At 42.5% G+C, this 16,082-nt stretch overlaps 1 protein-coding gene across 2 annotated transcripts; it reads left to right on the plus strand.

The window, feature by feature from the left end:
* Window positions 1-361: 361 nt before the first annotated feature.
* On the plus strand, window positions 362-13,570 carry LOC110534280 (ATP-dependent RNA helicase DHX15). 2 transcript variants are annotated; one of them, XM_021619044.3, is made up of 14 exons: window positions 362-937; window positions 2,148-2,490; window positions 3,178-3,371; window positions 3,971-4,130; window positions 5,137-5,355; window positions 5,534-5,701; window positions 5,983-6,069; window positions 8,774-8,923; window positions 9,222-9,330; window positions 9,579-9,770; window positions 11,464-11,586; window positions 12,372-12,562; window positions 12,689-12,858; window positions 13,070-13,570. In XM_021619044.3, the coding sequence occupies exons 1-14, from the start codon at window positions 876-878 to the stop codon at window positions 13,185-13,187; spliced, it is 2,286 nt and encodes a 761-aa protein (XP_021474719.3). In that variant the 5' UTR covers window positions 362-875; the 3' UTR covers window positions 13,188-13,570. The 2 variants fall into 2 exon arrangements, 1 of the variants encoding a protein (XP_021474719.3); XR_016483832.1 differs by having other exon boundaries at window positions 706-937; window positions 11,250-11,586.
* The last annotated feature ends 2,512 nt before the right edge of the window (window positions 13,571-16,082 follow it).

Below are 16,082 nucleotides of genomic sequence, written 5' to 3' on the forward strand. Positions count from 1 at the left end.
ACGATACGTGCTTTCACGTCCGAGTCTCCAAAAGTCTCCAATAACACCAGAAAAAGTCGCTAGATTTGTCGCTAGTCGCTTTTTTGAAAATGTGTCGCTAGAGGGGCCTGAATACTCGCTAAATATAGCGACTAGTCGATAAATTGGCAACACTGTAAATAGAAAGACACCAAATATACTGAGAACTTCCGCTATTCAACTGTGCTGAAACATATGAGTCTGACCGTGTAACAACTGTTATGGCGCAATGATACAGAGGATGGCAGCAGTGAGCGACATACTGTTTTACCGAAGATGTTTTATAACTAAACCAAGATAGACCATCGCCCCTCGTTTCCAATGGGGAACAAATTACCAATAGTGGGCAGATTCAAGCACGAGCTAGCGAGATCCTATTGGCGTGTTCTAATATAATCTGCAGATTTCCGTTCGGGAACGCCTATTCTGTGAAGTGCGCGTGTGCAAGAACTCAATTCGCCTTTGCGCACCTTCTAAACAACGCGATTTTTAAAAACGTTTGCAAAGGGCAAAGTCTACAATAATTAGTCCACTATGTTCATAACAGATTATAGTTTTGTGAACAGAAAACTGTATTGAGATCACATGTTTCGTCGATAAGAAAATTTGCAGAATGTCTGCCAAAATCCATCTCCTCCCACTGCCCAAAGCAGATGCTTCACATTTATTATCCAGTGAAACATCTGTCTCATTGTCCTAGTCTGTGGTTTTACCCTCTGCCCGAACACAACCAGCGAGCTAAAACAAACTGCTTCCGGGTTACCCGAATTTGCTTCCTCGCGCGGAACACTAGCTTGCCGGTTGTAAAGGAAACTAGCTAAATATACGCTGTTATTTTAAATCTGTGTTTATTCATCATGTCTAAAAGACACCGTTTAGATTTAGGCGACGACTACTCCAATAAAAAGCGATCTGATGGGTAAGCTTCTCGTTTCATGCAGCTACTGTCTTTCGGGTAGCAAGTTGTTGCTAGCGAACGGCTAGATTGTTTTGTTTAGCTAGGTACCAACCGGCAAATATTGCGTCTTACTAGTTATCATTTATAAATTTGATACTTTGTAGAGATGATACACGATTAGCTACATATCCGCGAGTTTCCTGTGTTATTCAGCCTGTGACGCTCGTGTAGTCATGTTGACAAGGCACGTGTTGATGTTCTGCGGCCTAGCGCTAACGTTACACAGAGTAAACTGGCTAGCCATAATGTTAACTCAATTCCACGATGTCTTTACATCAAAGGAGTTGGGTGGACTGGAGCTCCGACGTCACATACAATGGAGTTTTTATTTTAAAAACTACGGCACTCAAAAAATAGCCCGCAATTATGCGACACATTGGAGCTCCGATGTCACAGAAAACGACAATGTGTCGCATAATTGCGGGCTATTTTTTGAGTGCGGTAGTTTTTAAAATAAAAACTCCATTGTATGTGACGTCGGAGCTCCAGTCCGCCCACGCCTTCGCTCAATTCTGTTTATGTACCGGAGCTGGGTGGCAGGTAACCGAAAGGTTGCCTGTTCTAATCCCTGAGCTGACAAGGTGAACAATCTGCCGTTCTGCCTTTGAGCAAGGCAGTTAATCACCCACAAACAGGTGCCCAATGTGGCAGCCCCATGCACTTCTCTGATTCAGAGGGGTTGGGCCTTGTGGGCAATTGACGATAAATGTAATCCTTTAATCATGGAGTTGGGGTTTATTTGGCAATTAATTGGCCAAGATATTTCCCAAGTTCAGGAACTAGCCTCTCAGCTGAAAGATAGCCAAATAACAAACACTTGCGTATTGTAATATTGCATCCCAATTAGCATTAGCACATAATCTGATTTAATCTACATACAATAGTATTTTGGGGACCAGGTGAAAAACTTGCATATTTGGATTCCATGAATGGGTCATATGTAAAAATGTCCTGCTGTAGAATGGTCAATGAATAATACAAATACACTGATTATTGAGTAATAATTCTTTTTGACATAACCCCAAATATAAGAATATATAACTGTTTTTGTCATTGAGTTTTTATTAACACACTGTGCACATTTTGTAAATGTCCCACTGCATTAAAGTGCACTCTATTTCAAGTAATATACTATCGTGGGTTGACTTATGTATATTATTCTATTTTTCAGGAAAGACCGAGATCGCGACAGGGACCGTGACGAGCGCTCTAAAGACAGGGAGAGGGACAGGGACCGCGACAGAGATCGGGACCGAGATAGGGACGTGAAGCCCTCTGTCGTGCCCCCCAACACCATGATGGCCGTTGGAGGCATGCTTCCTCTCAAGCAGACAGCCATGCAGCAGCAGATCAACCCGTTCACAAACCTGCCCCACACACCACGCTACTATGAGATCTTGAAGAAAAGGCTGCAGCTGCCTGTGTGGGAGTACAAGGAGCGCTTCAATGACATCCTGGCACGCCACCAGAGCTTTGTGCTTGTCGGAGAGACGGGCTCCGGGAAAACCACACAGGTGCAGTTCTGTTCAATAGTCCTTAAACAGGGATTGACATTAAGGTCTAAACGGCTCTTCCCATTGGGCAAGTCAGGAGTACTTTTTTTTGGTTGGCCCGAAAGATTATGATCACTTATTTTCACCTACCCACGGGAGGAACCAGAAAGACCAAACTACTAGATTTCTTTGCATTTTGGTTATCTGTAAATAAACTCTCCCCTGCCCAATGGGGCAACTTGCCTGACTGCTCAGGTCACTTGCCCCGGGAAATAGGGAAACCCTTAATGTTAATCTCTGGCTTAAATTATTCTGTTTCTCTACTTTGCAGAGGTGCTTCGTTTGCATTTTTGCATTGGTGAATCTTCACTCTTGTAACAGAAGAAGCAGTTTGGATTGACTTTTAGTTTGATCTCCCGTTCCATCTGTTTGTGTTTCTGATGGAATCAGATGGGTGATATTGCTTACTGTACACTTTTCACCCCCCTCCCCACACATGCCATTGAAGGCCAAGTGGTTACATCACTGTGTTGTTTACACCTACTCTGTTCCCTCAGATTTGCAAACACAGAAGAGGTAGTGTTTAAGGGCCATTTGTAATTTGGCATTCCAGTCAATTCTCTCCCTCACCTCCAAACCAATGCACTTTGAAATATGTTTGTTTCAAGTAGACACATCCATAACATGCACTCCCTTTTCCCTCCTCAGATCCCCCAATGGTGTGTGGACATGGTGAAGGGCTTGGGTGGCCCCAAGAAGGCGGTGGCCTGTACCCAGCCCAGAAGGGTGGCAGCCATGAGCGTGGCCCAAAGGGTGGCCGACGAGATGGATGTCATGCTGGGCCAGGAGGTGGGCTACTCCATACGATTTGAGGACTGCAGCTCCGCCAAGACCATACTGAAGTAAGCAACTTCTTGTCTGGATAGTAGAGGCTACATCAGGGTTATTCAATTCCAGGCCTAAACACTTCTGGTTTTCATTCTTGCATACTACCAGGATCGTTAATTATTAGGGCACGCACGTAGCAAAGCGCTGCAAAATGTTATGCAACGGAATTAGAAAATGAGCATTTGTTATTGGATAAGTTCAGATGGTACCTCTATTTCACTCAGTTTTTAAGAGTTTTCTTCTGTTTTGTGCCTACTAAACACAACATAGGTCAAACCAAAAAAACAGCATTTTGGCCCTTCAGTACTGTAATTTGAATACCCCCAGAATACAGAATTTGCGGTCATAGCCAGTTAATTCAATTTGATACACAGCTTCAGTCAAAATACGTTGGACGTGCTTTAATAATGAATAAGAATTAAGTTATTTTAGGCAACTGTGGTCAACAAGTATTTGGTATAGTGTTGCAGCTGCACACTAAAAGAGAGCAAAGGTTGTTTATATTTATTCATTTTGAAGAGGCGTAAAATCAATGAACACACATTTTGGTGTTCAAGCCATCACTCGGTCAGCATCTGCTATGTTTTAAACCGTGTGTCCTTTCCCCTTTAAGGTATATGACAGACGGTATGTTGCTTCGGGAAGCCATGAACGACCCCTTGCTGGAGCGGTATGGCGTGATCATCCTGGATGAGGCCCACGAGAGAACGCTGGCCACGGACATCCTAATGGGAGTATTGAAGGAGGTGGTCCGACAGAGGTCAGACCTCAAGGTACAGCTTCCGCGTCCAGGGGGGAATCTCAAGTCTTTCCTCGATTCCTCATGTCCTTGATTTGGATATTCTCCTTTGTGTTTTGAGAAAGAGGCGAGGAATCAAGGAAAGACAAATGAGGGTTGGTATCTCTTTTTTCTTTTTTTTTTGCATTTGGTCCATTCTGGAGATACATTTGATTCATTAGTTTAATGTAAATTAGCTTGTTTTTGGGTGAAGTTAAAATGGCATTGACCATGACTGAATGAGTCGCATGAAGAAAGAAAATCACATATGAATTGTAAATTTTGTTTTACCGTTGAAATTATTTTAAAGTCCCAAAACAACTCCTGGCTTAGCCCATTCCCCATGCCTCTACAAAAGGCAAAAAGAGCCACTGAACACCCCAATTGGCACGTGGTTTTTTGTTGCTTATTAGAAAAATTGAATTTCTGTCTTGGTGTGTTTCCTGACAGGTTCTGCGTTTGGTTAGTTTGTCGCCCATGAAACACTAGACACGGAAGCCTATTTCACTTCCGCAAGCTCCCCAGAATGACTCTTAAGATACTGTAACTCAAGAAATATGTTTTTGCAGAGATGTTTTAGCGGCGCAATTTTACCTGTAAGTTGTTTGTGCAGTATTTGGACAAATGGACATTGTCAAATCAAAACCCAACCTTAATTTATCCGTTGTGACTCACTGATTATCCAAACTGTTTTAGACAACACAAGAATAACTGTTTCTGACTCATATCGATGCCACATAGGCCATTTTCAAAGGGATTTCTTTGCTTTTTAAATTCAGTCGCTCTTTAGGGGTTATGTTTTTGGATTGCTTTTGACTTACCTTAGTCCCAATGTAATTTAGCCTAGTTATTTGCTCGCCCATTCTAGATCCCTATTCAAACGTAGATGTTTCCCTCTTTGGCTCCCATAGTCAGGCTTTCACTATTGTACACTAAAAGTGGCATTGCAACAATCCTTAACAACCACAAAGCATTAGCAGGAATATGTTCTTTGCCCACAGGTGATTGTGATGAGTGCCACATTAGACGCCGGGAAGTTCCAAGTGTACTTTGACAGCTGTCCGCTGCTGACCATTCCCGGACGCACACACCCCGTGGAGATCTTCTACACCCCTGAGCCGGAGCGGGACTACCTGGAAGCCGCCATCCGCACGGTCGTTCAGATCCACATGTGTGAGGAAGAGGAGGGGGACTGTCTGCTGTTCCTCACCGGACAAGAGGTATACTTCCACCCCTTCTCAAATGCAGTCAAGATGGTTAAATTCAGTGTTGAAGAGTGATACTGTCAACACCAAGGTTGTCGCCTGAATATAAGTTGAATTGTTGGGGAGGTTTAACTTTCAGGATACTTGTCTACTGCTCAACGTAAATATTGCCTGACTCTGAACTGTCTATCAGGAAATTGACGAGGCCTGTAAACGGATCAAACGGGAGATCGACGACTTGGGACCTGAAGTCGGAGACATCAAAGTCATTCCACTATATTCCACACTGCCTCCCCAGCAGCAACAAAGAATCTTTGAGGCCGCACCCCCCAGGAAGCCCAGCGGTGCGATAGGAAGAAAGGTAGACCCGCAGAACACTGCAAAAACAGGGTTGTGTTCAGTAGGAAGAAAACATTTTGTAACTGAGAAGAAATGGGAAGGTACTTCCTGAACTTGTACAATCAGATTTTAATTTTCCATTTCAAAATGTTTTGCTATGGGGTGCCCTACTGTATATACAACCCAGATTTCATACATTGGTGCTTGTTTATCACCAAATATTTCCAATGTCTTATGATGTAAGTATGTATAGAAAGTCCTTGAATTGTCTGCTAGTGCTAACCCCCAATGCCTGTTCCCTAGGTTGTGGTTTCGACAAACATTGCTGAGACATCCCTTACCATCGACGGAGTGGTGTTTGTGATCGATCCCGGTTTTGCCAAGCAAAAGGTAGGCTGCTACTCCTCTCCCTCTATAATGTTTTACTTTACCTTGTCTCGTCATTTCAAACCCAGAGGGAATACCTGGCACTAGAACTACGAACTTGTACTTTTTTCAATAACAGGGACACTTGAACTGTCTGTGGTCCACAATCTGAGCACAATGCAGATAGAAAAGTAATAGTAGTTCATTAACCAGGTTTCCATCCAACCAGTTCAAGCGGATTAATTACCTGACGCATAAAACAACTCATGACAGGCCTCATAGAAACAGAATGTTATCAGTAAAGTTTTGCAATTTCGACAAATCAAAAATACGAAAGACAAGATAGGATCTTTGTGTTGTTGTCTGTGAAGTAGATTGTGCGACAATTGTGGTAGAAATGCTTTTATGTGCAAATATTGATATAAAAACCATCATACTTTTGGCCATGAAGTGTATATGGACACCCCTTTAAATTAATGGATTCATCTATTTCAGCCACACCTGTGTATAAAATCGAGCACACAGTCCCATAGACAAACATTGGCAGTAGAATGGCCCATACTGAAGAGCTCACTGTCTTTCAACGTGGCACCGTAATAAGATGCCACCTTTCCAACAAGTCAGTCCCGCTAGAGCTGCCCCGGTCAACTGTAAGTGCTGTTATTTATTATGAAGTGGAAAAGTCTAGGAACAATGGCTCAGCCTCTAAGTTTTAGGCCACACACACTGCCGAGGGCTGTAGTGTGTAAAAATGGTCTGTTCTTGGTTGCAACACTTACTACGGAGTTCCAAACTGCCGCTGGAAGCAATGTCAACATAAGAACTGTTTGTCGTGAGCTTCATTAAATGGGTTTCCATGGCCGAGCAGCCGCACACAAGCCTAAAATAACCATGCGCCATGCAAGCGTTGGCTGGAGTGGTGTAAAGCTCGCCGCCATTGGACTCTGTAGCAGTGGAAACGAGTTCTCTGTAGTGATGAATCATGAAATTGCGGTCCGACGGACAAATCTTGGTTTGGCCGATGCCAGGAGAATGCTACCTGCCCGACTGCATAGTGCCAACTGTAGAGTTTGGTGGAGGAGGAATAATGGTCTGGGGCTATTTTTAATGGTTCGGGCTAGGCCCCTTATTTCCAGTGAAGGGAAATATTAACGCTACAGCATGCAATGACATTCTAGACGATTCTGTTCTTCCATCTTTGTGGCAACAGTTTGGTGAAGGCCCTTTCCTGTTTCCACATAACAATGCCCCGTGTACAAAGCGAGCTACATACAGAAATGGTTTGTCGATCGAGGGAGGGAGAACTTGACTGGCCTGCACAGAGCCCTGAACTCAACCCCATTGGACACCTTTGGGATGAATTGGAACGCCGACTTAATTGCGGGCCTAATCGCCCAACATCAGTGCCCGACCTCACTAATGCTCTTGTGGCTGAATGGAAGCAAGTCCCCACAGCAATGTTCCAACATCTAGTGGAAAGCCTTCCCAGAAGAGTGGAAGCTGTTATAGCAGCAAAGGGGGGGACCAACTCCATATCAATGCCCATGATTTTGGAATGAGATTGTGCCAATGTAGTTTCTAAGTGAACTTAGTCATGTGATATGTTTTGTTGTACAACACCACGACTCGAAAAAGCATGCAGAGTTTATAGGCAGATGGAATAAGTTACGATGAACTTTATAGCGTATGTCTTTACTTGGTGGTTAAGTGCACTGTGATGAGCTTCATGCACATTTCCACTAAATATCGAGGGTAGGCGATCATTTGAATGATGCTGGTGACATGATGACCGGTTTGCTTGGCTGCCAATTATCAATTAAAAATGATCTGGCTTTTATCATATAACCTACCCTGTCCACTTTATCAGCAAACTGTCTGTAGAGCATGCGCCAAAAACATATTGGGCAAGTTTGCTATATTATTGCAACAGTTTTTGGGTCAAAATCATCAGTGGAGTTGAAAATGCAATGGACACCCATTTAACTTAGATTATTTAATTCGGTACATTGGGAATTTAACCGCAAAATCATTTTTAATGTTCACTACGTCATTACACACAGCCATTTATCCTCAACAAGTCAGTTTGGCAGAAACGCCCCTCTGGTGGGAAAATGTGCTTAACCTAGCGACAGTACATTTTTTGAGAACATTTGTTCCCTTTATTACCTGTTTTTTTTACCTGGGATTTGAACCAGAAACCCTCCCATTACTCATTCACCTCGCTGCCGTTGTAGACTAACACTTGTGTAATGGGTTCCCCTTCGCCCCATATCCAAATCCCTCCAACTGTACCTACAGATGAACAAGTGATTATCTTCAATCATTTGTGTATTCATTGATTTTCACCTGTACATCTGTGGTACAGTTTAAGTAATGAATGTATGATTTAGGACAGCACTTCTAGAGATAATCTATGACATTCACTGTGGACTTAACTGTTAAGTTCATGTTTTAAGTATCCCTATATTTCTGTTATTACGGCGCTATCACTCTGTTAGTACGCCTGTGCAGTAGTCTCACTGGAGATGGACCTGACTTGAGTGTGATTGGCACCTACCGGTATGTACTGTAGTCATACGGTGAAGTAAACATTGTTAAACTGGAACCTGGTCGTGGTGTCATCTTGAGTTAACATTAACCAACGTGGAATCCAGCGTTTTTTTTTTGTTGTGTTTTTTAATAAAATACAGACTTGAGTGAGAATGTTGTCTATACCTGTAACCCACAGGTGTACAATCCTCGTATCAGGGTGGAGTCTCTCCTGGTAACGGCGATCAGCAAAGCCTCGGCGCAGCAGAGGGCGGGCCGTGCCGGCAGGACACGGCCAGGGAAGACTTTCCGCCTCTACACTGAGAAAGCCTACAAGACCGAGATGCAGGTGAACTGTCCTGGGTTGTAGAAATGTTGGGGCAAAGTATACGGTCGAATGAAATATTGAATAAATTGTTATCTTATGGATAATGTTGAGGACAATTAATTTAAGGAAATGTTTATAGTCTAACTTATCTCATGTGGTGCTGGGCATTTTACAGAAGCCTGTTTCGGCCAGTACGTTCAGCTCTTGTTAAACACATGATTTGGCAGAATTAGCCGACCTTGTTACACAACGGATTATATAATACAGTAGAATGGCTTCATGTTCTACTGATCTGACTATTTTCCTTTCCACACTACAGGACAACACGTATCCTGAGATTCTCCGGTCCAACTTGGGTTCTGTCGTGTTGCAGTTGAAGAAGCTGGGTATCGATGACCTGGTGCACTTTGACTTCATGGACCCACCAGGTGAGGAGCCAAGGTTTTGCTGCAATACTTGCCTTTTGGAAGTGCTACTTTAGTTTGAAACTGTTTCATTTGAAACTGACTGGCAGCCCTTTTTCTTGATATACCTCTTGACCAACCATTTTATCATAAAATATAATTTGTTGATTGATCCTTTGACAGACAGAAAAGTAAAAATGACAAAGAGATCAAACATGTTCTATGCTGTACTGATCACTTGCTCTTCTTGCTTCCTCCCTTGCGCTCTCAAGCCCCGGAGACCCTGATGCGGGCGCTGGAGCTGCTCAACTACCTGGCGGCGCTCAACGACGACGGCGACCTGACAGAGCTGGGCTCCATGATGGCAGAGTTCCCGTTGGACCCACAGCTGGCCAAGATGGTGATCGCCAGCTGCGAGTTCAACTGCTCCAACGAGATCCTCTCCATCACCGCCATGCTGTCAGGTAATGGCCCAGGGCCGGGATGGCTGGCATCCAAAGTCGCCCAGTGCCCACCCTTGGCACCAGTTGGCACCCTCTCAACCCTGTGGGTTCCAATTTAATGCAAGATGGAGATCTCTAAATTGATCGTCTCCTCAGTGCTTTGTTAATGCTATTTGTTAATTCCTGGTAGAGTTCATTAATATTTTGGAAAAGTAAGGAGGTGGCCCACAGTTAAGGGGGTTTGCAGATCTAGTTAGCAAAGATGCTAGAAAGTATTAGATTTATATGGAGGGATCAAGTTAACAATATTTGGTAAGTATTCCTCAAATCAAAATGTGAGAACAAAAAGCCAATTGTGGGAAACTTCCGCTGTAGAGGGCTCCGTGGAAAAATACACTTTTTTTGGTCTACACAGTATTTGGATTGCTTACTGGTTAGATACTTGATTGATAATGACAATTAGTAATTTAAGGTGATGGTTGATGGAAAAGTAAACTGAAAGCCAATTGTATTCTGTATCAAATTGAAAAGTTGACCATGTTTCTTCCAGCTGCTTGAAATATGGGAGTGTTTATCCTCAGTGCAATTGGGCAGGGCAGGCATCTCAATATAGTGCTCTCAGATAGGTCTAAAACATTGCCTCTGCATTTGTTTAGTGGTTTGTCTATGGCTGCTTTAATGGTGTCTCTTGATGTATTATTGGCCCAAATGCAGTACAAGATACCATGGCAAACAATGTTTTTTTTTATCGTCAAGATGTTGTAATGGTCTTACTCGTCAAATGTATTTCTCATCAAGACCTGATCTTTATTTTTGTTTTAAGTGAGGTTTTACACATTTTAAAGGATTATTTGTTATCTGCATGTGGGTGGTTGATTTAGGTTATATTTAAGCTTTCTTGGCCAGTTTTGGTTTTACTACCGGGGGGGTGGGGGGAACCATTTGCGTTCAATATGGCAAGATAGAGTTCTGATTATATCATATAGAATGTTCAGTGTTTGGACTATTCACAATATTTCAAATTGGCATTCCCCTCGTGTTTTACTCGTACACATTTGTGATTCGGTTGTGGTCAATTCAATATCAACTCAGGAGATTCATAGAAATTCCAGTTCAGTACAAAGGCCATACATTTTTTGTTTCCTGAAATTCATGTTGAAGTTGGTCTGCGACTGTAAAATGACTACCTTGAATGTCAAATATTAATTTAAACATGTATGAGTAAAGCAAAATTAGACTTACCAGCGGAACATGAAAGTAATGATCGGTGGTGTTGCAAAAACTCCCAATTTGGACATATTGATCTTCTTTCATACAAAGCCGTATGTCAGTAGTGACATCGTATAAGGACATCTATTTCCCTTTTATAACGTCAAGGCCATTGACTTGAATGTGAAATGGACTTGGATTCTCTTGAATGTTATACATATATACACTGTTCTCAAGTTCAATGCTCTCTTTTAACGCTCTGCAGGTGTGTGAAACCTCTTTGTTTTGCAGATGTGGTTAGGTGTTGACTCCCTTGACAAGCTAGTAGCCAGTCATCATGCAGTCGGAAGAGCCCCCCCTCATAAACACACCACTTGGTCCTGCCCTGCCCACCTATGCTCTCTGTCAAGTTTTCTAGCTACAATAGGCCTTGTTCCTCTGTTCTGTGAATGCTTGACTCATCCCTATGGGCGTCTGTGTTGGGGCCCATACCAACCTTGTCTAGTCCCGCAGTGTTTCGTCCGCCCCACCGAGGCTAAGAAGGCGGCGGACGAGTCCAAGATGCGGTTCGCCCACATCGACGGAGACCACCTGACGCTCCTCAACGTCTACCACGCCTTCAAACAAAGTAAACATGGCCACCACAACCTATTTTGATAGGTTAAAATGAATTAAAGGGACAGATTAGACTCCAAAATCAACGTTAATCAGATGTTTTCAGACCTCAAAAGTGAGTCCACATCCTATGCCATCAGTTGTGTAGACCAACCTTTAATTAATGACAGACTAAAGATAAGCATCACAAATCTGGAATTAACATGGGATATTTGGATCTATAAATTGATAGACTGATACATGGGCCGTGTCCGAAATCTTACTAAAACAACATACTGTGTACTTAGTTGTACTGCATACTATTTAGAATGTATTGTTTAGTAAAAAACAAATGCAGTAAGCAACAAATGTCCTGAGAATGTACCATCTGATGCGTATTTGCGTTGATTCCCGCAATTCGTTCATTTGGGTACAGCGTGTCCCCTTATCTCATCAGCTGATATTCAGCTGTTGTCAAACACAGTGAGTGAGTCTGGAAAGATGATTCTCTTCCTCAAAAGTGTGTAGCAAATTCTACTAGAAGAGAAGCCGAAATGAGTATAACAAACATCCTGCATTTAAAGCATACTTGAATTTTTTTACATTTACTATAAAACTTTATTTTCGCATACCTAATATGCTTACTATGTAGAATGCAAGTATGGGTAATCGGACTTGGCCATGGACTTATCTCAACAGAAGATTAACCTTTGAAGACTGATTTTTAAGTGTAATGTCCCTTTAAGTAACTTACTTTGAAACATGATGCTTATTTGACTTGTCGTTGCCTATAGGTTGATCTTTGTTGTCGTTTCTCAGACCACGAGTCTACACAGTGGTGCTACGACAACTTTGTGAACTACCGTTCGCTGATGTCGGCCGACAACGTGCGCTCGCAGCTGTCCCGGATCATGGACCGCTTCAACCTGCCCCGGCGCAGCACCGAATTCACCAGCAGGGACTACTACATCAACATCCGCCGAGCGCTAGTCACAGGCTTTTTCATGCAGGTCAGTCGGTGCACAGCAGGGCAAGTTCCATTTCAATTAACTCCGAATTGAAATGGAATTAAAGTGAACAAATACGATTTATCTCGCATTGTGTGCATTTTCTTAAATGTTTTCTTGTTTGCTTAGGTGGCTCATTTGGAGCGCACGGGCCATTATCTCACAGTCAAGGACAACCAGGTGGTCCAGCTACACCCCTCTACCGTCCTGGACCACAAGCCAGAGTGGGTGCTCTACAATGAGTTTGTCCTCACAACCAAGAACTACATTCGCACCTGCTCGGATATCAAACCGGAATGGTATGTTTGTGGTCATGAAGTATGACTCGGAAATGTCCACACAAATAAAACGATTAGCGAATACACTGTCAATAACAAGGGTTTTTGATAAGCGTCAACATTTCAAAACTAATTGATCTCTTATGACTTATTAGTCATTTACAGGTAATGCTTTTATTGGATATTTTGATTATATTCTACGACTTTGCTTTAATTGATCTCGTCTCCCCAGGCTGGTGAAGGTTGCTCCTCAGTACTACGAAATGGGCAACTTCCCACAGTGTGAAGCCAAGAGGCAGTTGGAGCGAATCGTTGCCAAACTCCAGACCAAGGAGTATTCCCAGTACTGATTAACAGCGACTGGAGAGAGGAAGACATCCTTGAAAGAGCTTGGCACAATTCATACTTTAAAAGTTGTATCCTATCTTCAATCTTAATGTTTCTCTCGATTCAAGATATGATTTTTATAACTTTTGTTTGTGGTTTTTCTGTCCATTCAATAGCAACGTGTATAACTGTAAGCATTTATGAAATTGATCTCAATGGTGAATATTAGGCTATTCTGATTAGAGATTTTCGAAAAGGAATTCAATTAACATGTTAAGCATGAGAATTCATGTGGATATTGTTATGTTCCTCTAGGAAATTGTGAACCCTGAGAAAGTGTACTTGCCTAGGTTGTCCTTGTTTCTTCAATAAAGGAGCTTCGACTTGAATAAAACCATGAATAATAGCTCATGGTCTTTGATTGTCTACTGGTACGGGAATTACTACTAAAAAACATGTTATGGGTCTAATCCTAGAAGTACATCTAGAATCCCTATTCGTTTAGTGACCTCTGTGGGTCAAGTAGGCCCATGAAGATTTGTCATAACTTTGATCATGTGTTTATACCACATTAAAAGGTAATACAACTACTTTTGTTTTCATCTGATTGTCAAAAATATCACTTCAAAACGCTCTCCTGTTGACTACCGGGGCGGCATATTTCACCTCTCGCTAAATTCCAGCATCCAAACGGTGCACCTGCAATTTGATGAATGGAAAGCGACGTCTGTTAAACTAAGACGTGTAAATAACGTTCAGCGATTGACATTAGGCACACTACACTTATAGCCTGAATTAATGCATCCAGTGCTGTTTGTGCGCTTCTCTGTCTGGGCCACATATCTCCACCTTGATAACATTTTAGTGTTCTTGTCGAACCACGATGCAATTTGGAGAGTATACTGCACATGTTGAAGTCAATTTGCTCATGTTCATGCAGCTGACATGCGGTAATGTTAAATAATGGTGCAATTGCCAACAGTGCTAGGCTTGTGTTTAACTGGTATGGCGTACCCCCAGAATTTATTTTGTCAGGACACCGAACCATACCATCTTACTTTCACCCCTGAGTATACCTTACATTTGCATTGCTGAACTTATCAATGACCTTTGAGTCCCAAGCTCATACATTGATTAAAATGGAAAACAATTGATAAAAAATGTCATGACAACGATGTTCCAGCTTCGGCATATTTACTTAGTTTAGTCTGCATGTTATACATAACTATGGATGCACACAAGGGACATTGTACTACATCTTTTCTCTTATGAACAAGAAGTCAACATTCCTAACATTGAAAAATAACTTCAATGCAATTTGAGAACAAGTATTCTTTAACAATGCAACTTCACATCCAGAAACTGTATGAAAGCATGAAATTACAGTCTGAACTCTTGTATAGTCTCTCTTTTTGCTGGGTATAGGTCCCCCCAACAGTATATTCTATTCACATAATATAGTATTTTTGGGGGAGCTTGTGGCTCTGAGGATTCTCTCTCCACCCCCCTCTTTGTGTGTTGTCTGTGGCTGGATCTGGAAGTGCTCTGAGGTCTTGTTCCTCCTCTGAGCCTGTGTCCACCACATTGAAGCGTGGTGCATCTGCATTCCGCTGTACTGTTGCTGGTGTCTTTGAGGTTGTAATCCACACACGTTGACCTTCTCACAGCCCGGTGTCTGATTAAAGTTTACAGTTTGTGTTTGTTTCAGCTGTTTGTCCCTCAGGGAATGCCTTCCTGTTAGGCCATTGGGGATTGAGCTGAGCTGGCGAGACAGGCAATGGGGAACGCAGCCTCTTGCCCATAAGGAGCTCGACAGGCAACGGCCCATGATGCAGTGGTGTGACCCTGTTAGCTAACAGCCCTGTACGGATCCTTGTTCTTTTTCAACAGTCCCTTGACTGTTTTCACAGCCCACTCAGACTCACAGTTGCTTTGTGCGTGGTATTGGTTATTGGTCACGTGTGAAGTCCTGTTGTGCTGAAAAAGCAGAAAAGGAGCTTGTGGAGACCTGGGAAGCATTATCTTTAACCAGGACCTCAGTGACCACTGGCAAAAATGTACTGTAATCCATTGATAACTCCAGCTGATGTGGTTATGGGTGTCTTTGCTATTTCAATGTATCTTGAATAGTAACCTACAACTAGCACATACGTCATTTTTCCAATAAAACATATATGCCGCTACCTTTTTCAATGGCCATGTGTCCCTCATGCACTCTGTCTAGCATTTCCGGTTGTAAAGTTTCTGGGATTACGATACGTTGTACTATCATGAGAAGGTCCATTACAGTGGAAGTCACTTTGATGAATCCAGCAGCTGATAAAATTGAACTTTATTAATCCCCCAGAGGGGAAATCTGATTGTACCAGTCAATACTTACATTACCAGTAAATAGACCATAAAAACACAAGGACACACAGACATTAAAAGCAGCACATCATAAATGGATATAAAAAAAACGAAGTGTTTGTGTTCAAAAGTCTCATGGCATATGGTAAGGAGGATCTGCGGAAACTTTTTGTTTTGGCCATGGGTAAAATAAATCTGTCTACCATCGCACTGCAATGTTCCAGGCAGGTACTGTGGCTAGTGTTGGCCTCTATACTTCTAAGCTTTTTGAGGATCCATTTATCCAGCAGTTTAGACAATCTCTAGTTTGTCCTGGTTGGTGCTGATGGTAGATCCAGCCTTCTTGATGATTTTGTTTAACCTGTTTGCTTCATCCCTAGTGATGTTAACCCATTACACTGCAGATTACACTGTAAAAAAGCCACAACACAATTAAAAAACATTTGGACCATTTTTGAACAGATGTCAAAGGATCTGAGCTTCCTTAAAAAGAATAGCCTTTGCTGAGCCTTTTTAAAAACCATGGAGGCAGTCTGCTGTGTAGCGGGTGAAGAGGAATGGTGACAAAA

This window comes from Oncorhynchus mykiss, chromosome 10, assembly GCF_057628025.1.
Source record: "Oncorhynchus mykiss isolate SJ-2025 chromosome 10, ASM5762802v1, whole genome shotgun sequence".
Taxonomy (NCBI): domain Eukaryota; kingdom Metazoa; phylum Chordata; class Actinopteri; order Salmoniformes; family Salmonidae; genus Oncorhynchus; species Oncorhynchus mykiss.